Source organism: Haematobia irritans, chromosome 1, assembly GCF_050003625.1.
Source record: "Haematobia irritans isolate KBUSLIRL chromosome 1, ASM5000362v1, whole genome shotgun sequence".
Lineage (NCBI taxonomy): Eukaryota > Metazoa > Arthropoda > Insecta > Diptera > Muscidae > Haematobia > Haematobia irritans.
In genome coordinates, this window is record NC_134397.1 from 87,831,899 (window position 1) to 87,849,657 (window position 17,759).

Below are 17,759 nucleotides of genomic sequence, written 5' to 3' on the forward strand. Positions count from 1 at the left end.
TTAAAAATATCGATAAATAATTGGCAGAATTTGTTGCTGGGACAACAACAAATTTTAGCAGACACGTTTGCTAATTCAGCAGTATTTTTTGCTGTTTCAGCATCAAAAAATGTTTGCTGTTTCATCTAACGGATGTTTGCTGAAACAACTACATGCTACTGCTTTCCCTTTTTCAGCAAAAAAAAACTTCTGTTTTAGCAAATTTGTTTGCTATTATGACTAACAAACTTTTTTGTGTGTACTGTTCATTTGTTATGAAAGATTTGTTGATTTTTGAAAAAGATTCTTCACTTCAGCGGCCGAAAACTCAAGAGATATAATCATATGTGTACAAATGCGGACTATATGAGTGGACTGTATTAGTTATTATGATCTCCGCAAGTGTAAAAAACAATGTTGAGCAATCATGCAAATAGACAAGTAGAATAAAACAAAACAGATTTCAGTTTCGATTCAATAATTTATTTCCCGGCCCTTCTTACCGCTCCAAATGATGATGCACAAGTAATTTAACAACAGATTGATTTGATTGTTCAAGTAAAACCAATACAAATTTATCTATTGGAACTTATTTCAAAAATGGTGGCCACTGTTGAGTGAAACCTTTCTAATTATTCTTGGTGTTACCACAATTAAAGCAAACGATAGATATAAGTAACAATTCAAGGTGCAAGATGCTTATTAATTCGTTAAATTCAAATATTCATAATTAAGCAATTTCATATTCATATAATGAAAAACTAGGAAATAAAATACAGTAAACTAGTATTTGTTGAACATAGTTCAACAATATGTATTACTTTGATGTGGATAAATTGGCTAAAACTGAATAATACTTAACAAAATTTATACATTATATACTATCTAACGATTTGATTTTTAATATTTTTCGCAGAATTACTGCAGCACAACACAATATCAGGTCCTTTTCGAAAACTCGGTCGCTTATATGGAAGTTGTTTACGGCAAAGCATAAATTCATCCTCTCTTCGCCTAATTTTGAACCAATTGGGGGGATATTTACCTATTGGAGCTGTGGGGCCATCGAGCATCTCAGAACTTATATCTAAAATATATAATATGGGACCAACCCCTATTGTTGATATATACTTCGATTTAAGTTACGGTAAACATCCACATGCTATATTAATAGTGAGTGCGCCTAGCACTGCTGCTCCTATTTTGGAAGTAAGTAACTATATTTAAATGTAACTTGTGGCTAATATATTATTTTGGTTTTAGAGTAAAATAAGGTGGATGGGACCAAAGGCTCCTCCGTACAATGTTAAACGTGATATACCGAAGCTTCTGCCAGACTTTATTGAAACTTTTTTGCCCAACGACTTAACGTTGGAACAGAGAGCTTCTGAGAATGAAGCCATTACAACATTTATTAAAGAATTAAACAAGGTGAGGCAAATATTATTTTAGAGTTGTAACATTTTGTTATGTTTGTCGGATATTTAGTTAATGCACTACAGATATATTAACTTTTCGGCATACACGGACGAAAAAGAAAGTTTTTCATATGTTTCGGTGTAAAAATGATATGTTTGTAACATAACCAAATTTTATTTAATCCATTGATATATCAATATTTCTGAATATTTTATAAGTACAAAGAATAAAAAGAAGTTGTAAGAAATACTTTTCTCGCAGGATCAGGAAGAAGAGGAAGAACGATAAAAGTCATTGGATCAATAATAATCAATTTTTCACAAAGTTGCCATGTCCGCTATATCACAGTTCCTACCCACTCGCTGGAAGGATTCTTTGCCTTCGGGGTTTTATTCCCGATTCCTCAGATCCATTCGGTTCGGTAACTTGCTCGGATAGTGTACTCTCGATCGGTTGGGTTGGCAGTAATTCTTCTGCTGGATTTTGTTGCTGATTCCGTGGTATACCTTCGCTTTGTTCCTCCTCTTGATTGTTCAATGGATGTTGAACTCGAGCCCGTAATTGATCAATATGCCTTGATTGTACGTCTCCAATTGCGTCTATCTCATAATTTCGGTTTCCAGCTATCATTTCTTTACCCGAGCCATTTTCACCTCTCCCAAAATTCCGAACCACACCGATGTTAAATTTTCTGTTACGTTTAATTGACTGCTCCTTCTCATCCATAGTCTCTCCCGTTCTATGATTATCCGAATGTATTTTGACGAATATAGTTCTTAACTTCCTACCAATCAAAATTTCTTCATGACTTCAACCCGATGAGGGTTGGGTGTTCTCAACCGTAGAAGAATATTCGTCAAATCCTTATTCAAGTTTGAACCTCATCTTCTTCATATGACATTTTATTGTTTGAACAAATCGTTCAGCGTGGTCATTTGATGATGATGGGTGATATGGTGCCGTTCTTATATGTCGTATGCCATTCGATTTCAAAAAGGATTCAAACTCATCTGATACAAAATTCCGACCATTGTCGGACACGAAGGTATCTGTGTCGCAAATACGTCTCTGTTAACTTTCACCTCAACCCATTTGTATGTTAGTCAGCGATAATTAAAAAATTCGCACCATGGTCGGCTTGTCGCTTACTGTTTTGGTTGCACTTCTCATATCATCTGGAAGTCATCTCAATGTCTCCATCAAGACCTGGCGACCATAAATAACTTGTAGCAATAGACGAAATACCCTGGTGTATCTCGTATAAAATATCCAAAAACCGGGATCGAAAAATCTGTGGTATACTTACCCTAGTACCCCATAGTAAGCAATTCTCGTTTACCGATAACTCATTTATGAGGTTTAAATTGATCCCATGTATACGGCAAATCCGCATTCTTGCGTTGAATATGCCACAAAATTTTTGATAGGACATCGCTTGATATTATTAAAAACTGGAAATATCTGGTTCAGGGCCGCCTACTTCTTTCAATGGCAATCTACTTAAAGCATCTGCATTCTGATGAATGCAGATGCTCTCTGTACTTGATATTATATTGTTATGCACCTATCATCAGTGACCATCGAACCATTCAGAAATTGATGGAATTTCTTTATTCCACAAACTATAGAAAGCGCTTCCTAATTAAGCTGGGAATAATTCCTTTCGGCGGCTTGAAGTGTTTTAGATCCAAAAGCAATTGGTGCCTCACGCCCGTCTGGGATAATAAAATGGGATAATAAAATGTCCGTCTGCACCCTCAAAAAAAATCGCTTCTCTAACATATGTTCCAAACATATTTTGCAGGAAGCACATATATTATTGGATACCGCCGAAACATTAATATGTTTGTTTTATGTGAGCATATTATATGTTTGGAAGCATTTTGAGTCCAAAAATAGTATATGCTTGGAAGAATTCCCCAAAGAAGATTATGTTCATTCCCTCACATAATTTTCACTTCCACGAAATTTTTGAGTCCTTCGCATCTTTTTCTGCAATACAAATATGCTGTTTTTTTCAAATGTCTATTCTCTTTATTCCGAATACTCATTCTACTATTCAAATTAAATATTTAGACTTAAGCATACCAAATTTTTGGCCTTATTATAAAACAGTTTTCCGAAACAACATACAAACGGTTTCACAGAAATTGCTCTCATTTCATTCTCTCGCTGTGTTATGTTGATATCTTTTTATTCAACCCTCCCGGTTTCCATCTCTATTTCTTTCTCTATACTAACTCTCTCTCACTTTGCCGCTCTCTGAATAAAGTATCACAACATATATATGTTTACTCGAAATTTGTAAATTTGTATATGTTTACATTCACACATATTATTTTTATGAAACATACATGCCCCAAACATAATATATTCTAACATATTAACATATGTGTCCCAAACATTTTGTGTTAGTTTAGGAACATTACATGTTTGCACTTAAATATATTGTGTTTAAAAATTGTGCCCGAAACACATTTTCTTTATATCGGAACATATGAAAAACATATTTTTCTAACAGTGTGGGATAATAAAATGTAATCATGGCCTTACACCATGTCCATTTATCTTAAAACCCAAAAATTGTACCCCATTTACGGCAAAGATACACTTGCCTTTCTTAACCTTTAGGCCAGCATTAAGAATCCTTTTTAGAACTGATTTTGTACGTTCCCACATCTCCTGAACGGTTTCACCACCCATCAATATATCGTCGAGATATACTACCACCCCTTTCAACTGGCGCAAAAGGCCTCCCATTATGCGTTGGAATATACTCGGAGCGGTAGATATACCAAATAGTTATCTAGTTACTTCAAAAAGGCATGGTGCGTATTAATTGCCAACATTTTTGCAGACTCTGCATGAATTTTTACTTGTGTATATGCTCTATCTAAATCCAACCTGAAACCCTCTTATAATTTGCCAGAGTCGCTTAAACTTCAGTATTGGTTGGTAATGGATATGTCTCCTTACGTCGTCACAGATGCGTATACTGCCGTCTGGTTTTATAACTGGGAATGTTAACGTCACTGTTTCGCATCTATATGTTACGATTTATATGTTTTATTGACCGGTATTAACTATTTGTGAGTTATTTGGATGGGTAAATTTTTTATATACCAGAGTATGGCGGGACACAAGGTACAAAGATTTTTGTGGCGTTCGGATGACACTAGTAAATAACCCGACATATTTATTATGAACGTGATGACATTTGGGGCCTCTTGCGCTCCATGTATTTCGCAATACGTCAAAAATCTTAATGATTCCAAATATGAAGAACAGTACCTATCGGCGGCCGAAGCAATAGTAAAAAATCACTATATGAATAATTTTTTGGATTCGGTTGACACGAACAAAGAAGCAATATGTTTAGCGAGGGATGTCAAATATATTCATAGACAAGCTGGGTTGATATCCGTAACTCGCTTTGCAATGAAAGGGGTGTGTTGAAGGAAATTAAAGGTGAGAATGATGAGACGTTAAAAGATCTTGACTTATGTGGCGACCTGGCGGTGGAGAAAGTTCTTGGCATATTTTGGAGATCCAAGGGATAACAGTATAACGTTTAAAGTTTCCCATATATTTTGGAGAATGATTTATTTCAACGGTGGAAAACACCAACCAAAAGAGAATTACTACGCATCTTCACACACATTTTTTTATTCCAATCGCGAAAATTGCAGATTCAATTATTTTTTTAATTGAAATGTCTTCAATCACGAAAATGATATTATCAATCACTCATTTTGACTGCAAACCAAAACGATTTTCAATTAAATATTCAATTGACTTTTGGCACGGAATCAATTAATTGTGTAATTGAATCAATTAAAAAAAGGATTGGTTTTTGAGATAAAATTCAATGTTTTAATTGAATCAATTAAACTTTTAATTAAAATCGCGAAAAAATCTATCTACTATGTGATTGATCCAATTAAATAATTAATTTATATTGGCAATCAATTTTAATCAAAAAATTATTATATTGCGCACTCAAAAACTTATTTAATATTACTTGAAATTTGAATGAAATTCTTATAAAAAAATATTCAATATTTTATTTGTGTGTTTTATGCTAACATAACTTACACTTCTTTGGAATGTTGCTATAAATAGCCTTCTGGTTACTCTAGAAAAAGAAAGGATAAAAGTGGTGGCATACGCAGATGATGTAGCTCTGGCAGTCAGGGGAAAATTCCCATCCACAATCAGAGATATTATTCAGAGGGCCCTCCGGATGATTGAAAAATGGGCGAAAGACAATGGTCTTGGGGTAAATCCCGCAAAGACAGAATTAGTCATGTACTGCAAAGATCGCAAAACTCCCACGGTTAGGCCTATTTCCTTAGGGGGTATTGAAATTCCCTTTGGTGATTGTGCAAAATACCTTGGCGTTATTTTGGACAGGAAGCTGAACTTTAAGCTTAATATTGAAGAAAGGGCGAGGAAGGCAACTGTAGCTTTGTACTCGTGCAAAAAGGCAATAGGAAAAAAGTGGGGACTAAAACCAAAAATTGTGCATTGGCTATACACGGCAGTGGTTAGACCTATAATGCTATATGGTGTTGTAGTCTGGTGGCCGGCACTTCAGAAACCGACTGGTTTAGATAAAGTTCAGCGTATGGCGTGTTTGTGTATTTCAGGCGCATTCAGCAAGACAGGAACAAATTCCCTTAATGTCATGCTGCATCTATTGCCTTTAGACATTTTGGCCAAACAGTCAGCTGCAACAACGGCTGTGCGGTTGCGCGAACTATCGCTGTGGTCGGAAAAAGGTTACGGTCACAGTTCTGTCCTCAAAACAATGTCAGATGTGCCTAACGTAGTGGATTACACTTTGGCGAGTCCACTTTTCGACAAAAAGTTTGAGACTCTAATCCCCAACAGTGAGGCGTGGTGCACACAGACCCCGGGGAATAAAGAATATATAGATTTCTACACTGATGGCTCCAAATTGGATGGACAAGTGGGTTTCGGAGTATATTCTAATGATTTGGAACTTCAAATAGCGAAAAGATTACCTAATCACTGTAGTGTTTTTCAGGCTGAAATATTAGCAATAAGAGAGGTGGCGAATTGGCTGAGAAGTAATGTTCCAAAAAATGTGGGCATTAATATATACTCAGACAGTCAACCTGCAATAAAATCCTTGGACTCTGTGTTCCTCAACTCGAAAACGGCCATCGATTGCCGCAAATCTCTCAATGAGATGGCTGAGCAGTACAATATTCACCTAATATGGGTGCCTGGCCATAGGAACATACCGGGGAACTGCGAAGCCGATGAGTTGGCAAGGCTAGGGACTACCTTACATATTCCAGGGGAACTAGAATTTGTTGGTATGCCCCTAGCTACCTGCAAGCTCATGCTGCGTGAGAAGGCTGTTATGATGGCAAATGTTCGATGGGAGAATTGCAAGGGTTGTAACGACACCAAGCAAATATGGCCCCATTTCAACTTAAACCGCACACTAGATATGCTAATGTTCTCGAGACGTCAGATATCACTCCTGATATCTGCTATAACGGGTCGCTGCCTGATAGGAGATTTTGCAAAAACTATTGGCGCGAAGTATAATGACTATTGTATGAGCTGTCATGATGCGGAGGAAAAAGAATCAATTAAACACCTCTTGTGTGAGTGTCCTGCATTTTGTGTAAAGCGCAAGCAACTTTTAGGAGCATATAGCTTCAGATTACTGGCGGATCTGGAAAACGTTAACTTAAGCAGTCTGCTAATGTTTTTGGAACAATCTGGTTGGTTCAACAAAGAAAAATAATCAAGAAGGTTCAGCGGTTAAAACTAGAAGTGCCCATATGTAATAGGTACTTTTAGTTAATGTGGTATCACAATGGACTGAATAGTCTAAGTGAGCCTGAATCTTAATCGGGCTGCCACTTTAACCTAACCTAACCTAACATAACTTACACATACAGTTACGATCTACACGCAAAAAAAAAACGTTTGGAAAACGTTTTTTTTTGTTACAAAATTTTTATTTTTTCAATAAAAAAATTATTTTTGAATAAACAACACAGTCCATAAACTTCCTTACAGCGAAAAGCAAATGAGAAACGAACTTTGTTTGTCTAAAATTTCGTTTGGGAGGAAAGAATTATTTTTTTTGCGTGTATAACAACTAAACGGTGAAAAAATAAACTATGTAGATCATTATCCTCCTTATCATAATAACCATGTCAGCATATCCCTTCTAATAGTAGATGCACCTAGATTTCCAATAAATCAGCAGTCTGTAAGCTAAATTAGTTTCTCTGAAAGTAAACAGAATAATTAGATATATCAGATACACAGCTCTATACTTGGGTTCAAACTGAAAACGGCAGGTAGAACAAAAATGCAATTTAATGCCAACGCTACTTCGCAACTTCAAGGTGAATCTTCCAACAAACTCATACCGCTCTTGGTTTTAAGAAAACTAGGAGTGAAAAAATTTTCCGTTTTATGTAAACACGCTTCAATGGAAAACTGTATTCACGTTTTACATTTGCTTACCGTCAATAAATGTAGATTATGTTCCATTTTTACAATACCGTAAAACACAAACACAGGTTATTCCAAATGCAATATTTCATATATTTTTTCAGTCCTTTACCACATGGCCATTTGTTGTTGCACTCTTTATTTATTTCAACACTTTTGTATGACTTGTTATTGTATTCAAAATATTTATGCACACATTTCGAACGCAGCAGACATAATGTCGCCAATCATGTTTTCCAATTTACGCGAAAAACAAAAACCCAACCGTTCTGAGTTACTTCCACAGACTGATCTCTCCATCACTTGTTGTTGAATAAATACACATTCTCTTGTTCTATTTTCGCTATTTCTCTCTATGGCTCAAAACTATTCAATTTCAATCACAAAGGTGATTCAATCACATGTTTAATTGGGAACGTAACAAATATCAATAATTTTTAATTGGTTTTTGTTCGAATTTGATTAAATAATTAATTAAATCAATTAACATATTAATTGAATCCGTTTCCAAATTCAATTAAGTGTTCAATTGAAAATTTTTCGGTGACAATTTTTTGTGTGCTGATGACAATCTATGAACCTTTGGGTCCGATTGGGCATTATCTCATGTATTTAAAAATGAAAGTTTGGCGTAGTGGTTTAGGATGGGATGACGAAGTACGTCCACAACAAATGGCGAAATGGCTGTACTTCTACCTGATATTAATAATATGAGAATACCACGCTGTTATATACAAACCAGGGATCAGGAGCGGAGCGTGGAGCGGAGCGGAGCAAGCCCTTTTTTTGCCGGAGCGGGAGCGGCATTTCTAAAATCCGGAGCGGAGCGGTTTCCAAATGAAAAACCGCTCCGCTCCGAATAAAATATTACTTGAATGAAATGTGTAACTTTGAAATTACACTGTGTAGGTAATTTCAAATATAGCTAGTACTTAGCGCAGTGTGAGTAAACGTTTAAAATGCACGATATGTATTTTTGTACGTACGTACATTGGGAAAACACAACGTGTTTTTTTGGTAATTGTTTTCAAAAACGGCAAATGTCAAAATATATCTCTAGTACGTGTTGTAAAAGTAACAACAGTACTTTCGATCAATTTCATCCCGTATTACTACAAAGATGTTTGTAATGAACGTCAAATAAATGCAATTAAACGATCTTATTTATATTTAATTTTTTAGTTTTCTACACTGAAAAAAATATTGTCGTGAAGTCAAAGATTTCATGTCCTTAGAATAAGAATGCAAATTTTGCTTAACATGGAAGACGCATTTCTCTAAAATAAAGTTTTTTTCCTTGTCCAAAAGTCAATAAACTTTTGAATGAAGTTGTAATGTCCTTATAATTAAGTGATTTTACTTAAAAATGTGTATCATAACATGAAAGATAAAATTTTTGAGGTAAGGTCAACGTGACTTTAATAATTAAGAAAAATTCTTTAAAATTAATAAATTTGTCTTTAAATTTGTTTCCTTTTTGCATTTGTTTCCTACAAAGCAAAAAATCGTTAAAAAATAAGACTTGTTTTCCAACACTTTATTTTAAAGACGCTTTTTACTTGAAACATAGCATAATTTCTACTGGATGTCGAGTCTTAATATGGAAAATAACATTGTCGTTAACTCGTTTTTAAAGGATTTTGATAACAACTGGCGAAAAAATCTAAAAAAATGAAAAATTAATATTTGCTTCCTAGTACATAACCCCCAAATTTAAAAGAGAATTGCGTTTTTAAAATATCCTTACTTGTATTCTCCGCTTCTTTGGCTCGGAATTAATACCCAAACTGTTAAAGAAAAGACAAAATCTTTTGAACCGGGCATGCTTTTTTCAGTGTAAGGACATTCATATTTGCTTTACTATTGTACTATATCCTAGCCTACTCTTATTTCTGATATTAGTTCTCGAAAATTTAATTAAAATTATGGATAGTTTCAATTTTGGTTGAAAAATGTGCGCATATAGATTTATTATACAATAAAGGGGAAAAGGCGAAATTAGGTAACACTAGATCTGAGTAAGAATATTCGTAGGTATACCACGGACTGATGTCGATGGAGGTTGTTGCAAACATAAACATACACACACACATTACAAATATAACAAAACCTCTTCTCTACGTCTGTTGCAAAACAAAAAAAAAACTTTCGGAGAGTAGTTACTTCTACTCTGTGTATAGACTTTCAATTCCAATCAGCGTTGCCGTTTTGGTCCGATCGGACCAAAATTGGTCAAAAAGATTTCTAATTTTTAAATTTGGTCCGATGGTCAGACCAAACAGAATTTGGTCCATTTTGGTCCATTTTCATAAATTTGGTTTCTATCATATATTAAATAGTAGATGGTGCACCGCAAAGAATATTGTCGGGAGGCCAAAAATTTCACATGCTTAAAATACGAATACGAATTTTGCTTAGAATAGAAGACGTATTTCTCTGAAATAAAGTTTTTTCCTTGTCTAAAAGTCTCTAAACTTTTCAATGAAGTCTGTTTGTCCTTATAGCTAAGTGATTCGACATAAAAATTTGTATCCTAACATGAATGAAAATTTCGTTTTAATGAAGTCAAAATGGATTTAATATTTCTGAAAAAATCTTCAGAATTAATAAAATGTTTCAACACATTGTTTTAAAGTCATTATACCATAAACCACATAGTGGTTAGGGTATAATAAGTTTGATCTGCCAAAAAAATGTGCCTACCAGAAATATTGATTTTAGACCCCATAAAATATATACCGATCGACTCAGAATCACCTCCTGAGTCGATCTAGCGCTTGGTGTCCGTCCGTCCGTCTGTCCATGTATTTGTTGTTCACAGGATTCCGGTCGCAATTATTAACCGATTTTGATGAAATTTGGTACAGGGAGTTTTTTGGGCACAAGGACGAACGCTATTGAATTTGGAAGAAATCGGATCAAATTTAGATGATGATGACATTAAAGATAAATAAAATAAATTACTTCTTTTATCAAGCTCGCATTTCGGCACAGAGCAGTGTTCTGCAATTTTGGGATGAACGTCGAGCACACCCTCTGTATGAGCTGGCATGTGTAGTTCTAGGTGGTCCAGCTACACAAGTGAGTGTAGAGCGGAATTTTTCTGCTCTTAAACATATATATAATCACTTACGCTGCCGCATAACGGAAACATACTTTTAATTAATCTAAACACAAAATCTAAATAATTAATTTTTACTACTATTTGTTATGTATAGCAAGAAATACTTTTTGCTTTTTTTGTTTTTCTTTTATAATACAACTATTGAAGTAAGTTTTTTTGTTTTCGTAAAATAAAACTCAATTGAACAAATAATACAATGTTTGTACTATAATTTTCTCGAAGAGGAGCGGAGCGGAGCGATTTTTTTTTCTCGGAGCGGAGCGATTTTCTTTTCTCCGGAGCGGGAGCGGAGCGAAAAAAATGGACCGCTCCGGATCCCTGATACAAACCTTCAAGTCGTAGTGTACGACAACATACTTTTTTAGATGCAAGTGAAAATGCCTATGCAGCTGTGTCATACATCAGAATTTCTGACGGGAGTAAAGTTGTTGCATCCCTTGTTTGATCGAAAACGAAGGTCGCCCCATTAAATGTAACATCTATACCTCGGCTGGCGTTAATATCCATCAACGATGGATTTAAGCAGTTCGTTGCTTTTCGTGCTAGCGAGATATTAGAAATTACTGAGTTAAGCGTATGGCTATGGGTCCCAGGAAAGCTTAATGTCGCCGATGAAGCAACTAAATGGTGGTCTAGACTTATCAAATAATAGCAGGTGGTTAAATGAGCCGGATTTTCTACAATATTCGCAAAGAATATGACCTACGCAAATTGAAATTGAGAAGGGGACTGATTGCGAACACCGACAACAATTAATGAAGTTAGGAATCTAATAGATATTAAACGGGTTTCACAATGGCGGCGCGCGAATTTTATAATTTCTGTTTCTCGTACGATCCTAAAACAAATACACCTTGTGCTTCTGCACTCATCACATTATATCGGATTACAACCAATCAAAGTCTTCCATTTCTTTGTAGTTTGATTATAATCCGATATAATTCTTTTAAATACAATGAAGTCCTTCCTTCCATTATTAATAGTAAATTTTCCTAAATAATACAATATAACTTATAATACTCACCAACAGCCCAGCAATTGCGTTTGTGGAAAAATGGTTTTCACGGCTTTTCTCATTCCTTGTTCAAAATCTGTAATAAATATATTTGCTTCCATATCAAAATTATTGCTTTTTATGTAGCTCGATACACCATTATACACATCGAACGTTTTCCTATCCATCAAAATAAAAAATATAGGAAAAATCTGAAAATAAATTTACATATTACAAAATGAATTTTCGAAATTACTACAAAGTTTTACCGTATCAAAATATTCGATATAAATTACATAATGTTTCATCATTAGGAGGTTGTTACCAACAAGCCTTACGGCGGTTAAATTCATTGGAAAAGAAATTTAGGCGTTATCCTGAAATAAAAGCCCAATAAACTGCATTTATGCGCGAGTATGCTGACTTAAATCCTATGACGTTAATTTCGCCACAGGATTCCCAGGTCAAATACTTCTTACCCCATCATTGCGTACACAAGCTGGATAGTATTTCTACAAAGTTAAGTGTGGCTTTTGACGGGTCAGCTAAAACAACATCTGGAAAGTCATTAAATGACATTTTATACGTTGCACCCAGTATCCAAGCAAAGCATTTAATACCCTTGTCTGATACAGATTTTTAAGGTGGCACTGGGTGGAGATATTTGTAAGATGTACAGATGCGTGCGTGTGGCTTATGCCGATGATTATCTCCAATGCATACTTTGGCGAGAGAACGAGGTTTATGACGTGAAAATTTACATGTTGAACACTGTCACTTATGGTACGAAACCAGCAGCATTTTTGACCATCCGTGCAATGCACCAGCTATCATTTGATGACGAAAAATATTTCCCCCTGGATCCAAATTGTTCGCCGTGATTTTTATGTAGATGACATGATTTCTGGTGGTAATTCTGTCGGAGAGGTTTCTGAAATAAGGTAGCAAGTCACCACACTATTTAATGAAGGAGGATTTCTAATTCGTAAGTGGATGTCTAAAAAGCCGGCTGTTCTTGAAGGTGTTCCATCTGCAGACTATGACAAATTTTTGAAATTTCAGGATGGCACTGATGTCACAAAAACTCTTGGCTCGTTTGGGATCCCAAAGGTGGCGATTTTATTTTCGTTTTCAATCCTATTGATGATTGGAAGGTGCTAACAAAGCGCTCCATATTATCGTCCATAGCCCGACTTTATGACCCTTTGGGTTTGATTGGCCCAGGTATCTCAAAGGCAAAGGTATTTCATGCAAATCTTATGGAAATTAAACATAGATAAGACATAGCCACAATCATTACACTCATCATGGATGGAATATATAAAAAAATTTACTTCACTTCAACGTTTTACATTTCTTCGCTACATTTCGATGACGTCAGCATCAATCCAAATCCATGGATTTTGTGATGCTAGTTTAGTTGCTTATGGTGCATGTCAGCTGAGGTAAAGGCACCGTGCAATCATAATTATTGTGTTCCTAATCGAGAGTTTCGCCTTTAAAAACTTTGACCGTACCAAAGCGTGAGCTTTCAGCCGCTTGCTTTTAGCCGACCTTGTGGACAATGTTTTTAGGATAGGCTAGGTTAGGTGGCAGCCCGATGTACCAGGCTCACTTATACTATTCAGTCTATTGTGATACCACAGCGGTGAACTTCTCTCTTATCACTGAGTGCTGCCCGATTCCATGTTAAGCTCAAGGACAAGGGACCTCCTTTTTATAGCTGAGTTCAAACGGCGTTCCACCTTGCAGTGAATCCACTTAGAGAAGTTTTGAAACACTCAGAAATGTCACCAGCATTACTGAGGTGGGATAAAAAGGGACCTCCTTTTTATAGCCGAGTCCGAACGGCGTTTCACATTCCAGTGAAACCACTTAGAGAAGCTTTGAAACCCTCAGAAATGTCACCAGCATTACTGAGGTGGGGTAATCCACCGCAGAAAAACTTTTTGGTGTTCGGTCGAAGCAGGAACCGAACCCACGACCTTGTGTATGCAAGGCGGGTGTGCTAACTTTTGTACGACGGTGGCTCCCGCGTGCGCCACATCCGCCTCCTCATTTTCCATTATTCCATAATGTCCATGTACCCAGCACAGAGTGATATTATGCTATTCAGTGGGAGCTCTAAGCTCTCTACGACAGCGGGGTGACTCCCATTAGTACATCTAGTGCTGCTGCGGCCGTTGTTCTCATTGCGCCAGTCATGTTTATTCTGTATGTGATTCTTATGGTTCGTAATCGTCCACCAGACGTGGCATCCATAGGTAGCCACAGGTCTCACAACTGCCGTGAACAGCCAGTGAAAGAGGGAGGGCTTCATTCCGCAACGTCCCCCAACAAGCCTTTGACATGCATACAGTGCCGCGTAGGTCTTCTTCAGTCTAACGTCCGTATTCTCCAGCCAGTTTAGTCTGCAGTCCAGGACAACTCCTAAGTACTTAGCCGATTTTGGAAGACTCAATCTCGTCCCTTGAAATCCCTTATACCCGGTCATGTTCTCCTACTAGTGAAGAGCACTAGCTCCGTTGTCCTTGGCTTAACACCCAATTCGCACCAGTCGGATAAAATATGTAGGGCCTCACTCATTATATCCGAGATCGTGTCCAGAAATTTGCCTCATCCCCATACGCCACTATTTATACCCTAAACCACATAGTGGTCAGGGTATAATTAGTTTGATCTGCCAAAAAATGTGCCTACCAGAAATATTGATTTTAGACCCCATAAAATATATACCGATCGACTCAGAATCACTTCCTGAGTCGATCTAGCGCTTGGTGTCCGTCCGTCCGTCTGTCCATGTATTTGTTGTTCACAGGATTCCGGTTGCAATTATTAACCGATTTTGATGAAATTCGGTACAGGAATTTTTGTGGGCACAAGGACGAACGCTATTGAATTTGGAAGAAATCGGATCAAATTTAGATATAGCTCCCATATATATGTATCGCCCAATTTCGACAAATGGGGTCACGTTGCGCTTTTTTCCAAACGGATCGTCACCAAATTTGGCAAAAGGTAATCTTTTTCATCGACCATCAAGTCTGCAAAATTTCATCCAAATCGGTTTAGATATAGCTCTCATATATATGTATTGCCCGATTTTCCCAAATTTGGCCACAAAATCCTTATTTATCAACCGATCTTGCTCAAATTTGGGTAGATGTTATCTTCTATAGCACTTACTATATGTGCAAAAAATCATCGAAATCGGCCCGATTTTGAAAAATTCGCCCCTAATAACCTTATGTTTGACCATACAGGCCTCATTTCTTAACTGATCTTACTCAAATTTTGCACAAGGTAACCTTTTGTATTTTTGCATTAATTTGCTGCAAATTTAGATATAGTTTCCATATATACGCATCGTTCGATTTTCCCAAATTTGGCCATAGTACTCTTATTTATTAACCAATGTACTCAAATTTCAAATTCTATCGTATTTATACGTATTTGTCGCTCTTACATAAGAATATTGCTTGATTTTTACAAATTTGGATTTATCACACACACTAATTAAACGATTTTCTCTTTGTTAATAATGAGCTCAATATTAGTGGCATACTAACCTCGTAGGTGCAGTATCAACTAGAGGTGAGCACGTGAGTAATATTTTACTCACGCTCACGCACACTTACGACGGAAATATCTTACTCACGCACGATATTGTTTGGTAGGTCTCACGGTCACGCACACTCACGCACGAAAATGTCATGACTCGCAAAAAATACCGTGACTCACGAAAAATATCGTGATTCACGAAATATGTCGTGACTGAAGAATAATTTTAAGAGTAATTTACCTGAGGGACGTGTCTGAAATCATGAGCACGATTAAAACCGAGAGCGTTATTAAACTCTTTAACATCCTAGGATTCAGTAAAATTGCAAATGAATTTAACTTTTAAGTGTTTTATGTTGGAGAGCGGGATTATTTTCGTGAGCGTAATTCGTTACTCACGCACACTCACGAAGATATTGTTTTCGTGACTCACGCTCACGCACGACACTTTGGTTTGTTAATGACGCTCACGCACACTCACGCCGTTGACATGAGCGTGACTCAAATTTTGTCAACATTTTATTTCTATACAAAATTTTCTCAAAATTTTATTTCTATGGAATTTTTTCTCAAAATTTTATTTCTATAGAATTTATTATCAAAATTTTATTTCTATAGAAAAATTTCTCACAAAAATTTGTTTATAGAAACTTTTTCCAAAATTTTATTTTTATAGAGATTTAACAAAACAAAAAAAAAATACTATTTTGGGTAGAATTCTACCAACTATGGCAACCGTGGTGGTAATACAAATTTATATTCTTAGTTATATAGGTTGCATATTCATGTTTTAAGATAATAAAGTACTTAGAACCATTTTTGTTTTGTAAAATTTGTTTAAATTTAACGAAAAATATACTACACGCAAAAAAATAATTCTTTCCTCCCAAACGAAATTTTAGACAAACAAAGTTCGTTTCTCATTTGCTTTTCGCTGTAAGGAAGTGTATTTGGAAGAAAAGTATATACTTTTTGTGATAAACGTTTATTCTTTTCCAGGATGTAAAAACAATTTCATAAAGACTAGCTCAAAAAAAAACATTATTTTCTTGCTAATTGCATTGTCCCTCACATCTTTCTCACATCCACGAGGATTTTTAGTTCTTAACACCTTTTCCTGTAATACCAACAATGTAGAAGAAATTATACGATTTTATAAATTTTTAAAATTTTTTTACCTTTCGCCTGGACGGAGAATCGAACCGCGGACCATGCACATTGTAAGCCAACACACTAACCACTGAGCTATGTACCTGTTATGGTCATCAATAGATAAATATCCATATAAGTTATATTTATATAGCATAGCTTGCGGCGCCCACGAACCGAATAAACAAAGTTTATTTAACAGAAACAAACATTTAGTTTGGCACCGTGGAGCAGTGGTAGCTACGTCCGACTCTCATGCCAAGGGTCGTGGGTTCGATCCCTGCTTCGGCCAAAGTTTTTTTTTTTTTTGCTTTTGTTTTTTTTTTACATATATTCCAGATATATTCGGAAGATTCCGAAAAAATGTTCAACATTACATCGTACTATATTAAATTTTGAACTGTAAAATGTGTCTTATTAAAGACCTAAAGTCAGAAAAGAACAGTGTTTGATATAAACGAAATGGACTGTGTTGTTATTTCAAAAATAACTTTTTTTATTGAAAAAATAAAAATTTTGTAACAAACGAATTTTTTTGGTGATAAAAGTTTAAAATTTTCGAAGCAATTCAAAAAACTCTAACAAAAGAAAAACGTTTTCGGTACACGTTTTCCAAACGTTTTTTTTCTTTGCGTGTAGGGAAAATTGTTTGGGAATGTATGGGAAAGTAGGGAACTTGTAGGATAAACCGAACATTTTCCCTGGCAACACTGACTATGAGCTATAGTCAGATTGATACAAAGCACCCATAAACATGTACCCCTTAATTTTCTTAAATATGCAACTGCGGTTTATCTGGCTTGGAATGGATTGTATCATAGGTATGTTGACAAACTATTTGTTAATTTCATCTACATCCACGTTCCCTTGAATAGTATTTTTTGACCTCCTAATACCAATTTCTCGTATTGTACGCCAAGTTTTTTTTTGCAATGCAGTCAGTCATTGTTGAAACGATTCTGATAATAAGCAGTTTTTACTTTCTTTATTTCTTCATTCACTTTTCTTCGTTTACTTCGAAAATGT

The 17,759-nt window shown here is 35.8% G+C and overlaps 1 protein-coding gene across 5 annotated transcripts in view; it reads left to right on the forward strand.

Annotated features, from left to right (window-relative positions):
* Positions 1-17,759, forward strand: part of Nepl16 (Neprilysin-like 16) — a 369,741-nt gene that overhangs the window by 62,730 nt on the left and 289,252 nt on the right. For all 5 annotated transcript variants that reach the window (XR_012718012.1, XM_075291093.1, XM_075291094.1 and 2 more), the window contains exons 3-4: positions 896-1,188; positions 1,243-1,410. Coding sequence is in view for 4 of the 5 variants with exons in the window: in XM_075291093.1 (XP_075147208.1) it covers positions 896-1,188; positions 1,243-1,410 (461 nt within the window). In the remaining variant the exon portion in view is untranslated. The remainder of the gene's footprint in view (positions 1-895; positions 1,189-1,242; positions 1,411-17,759) is intronic.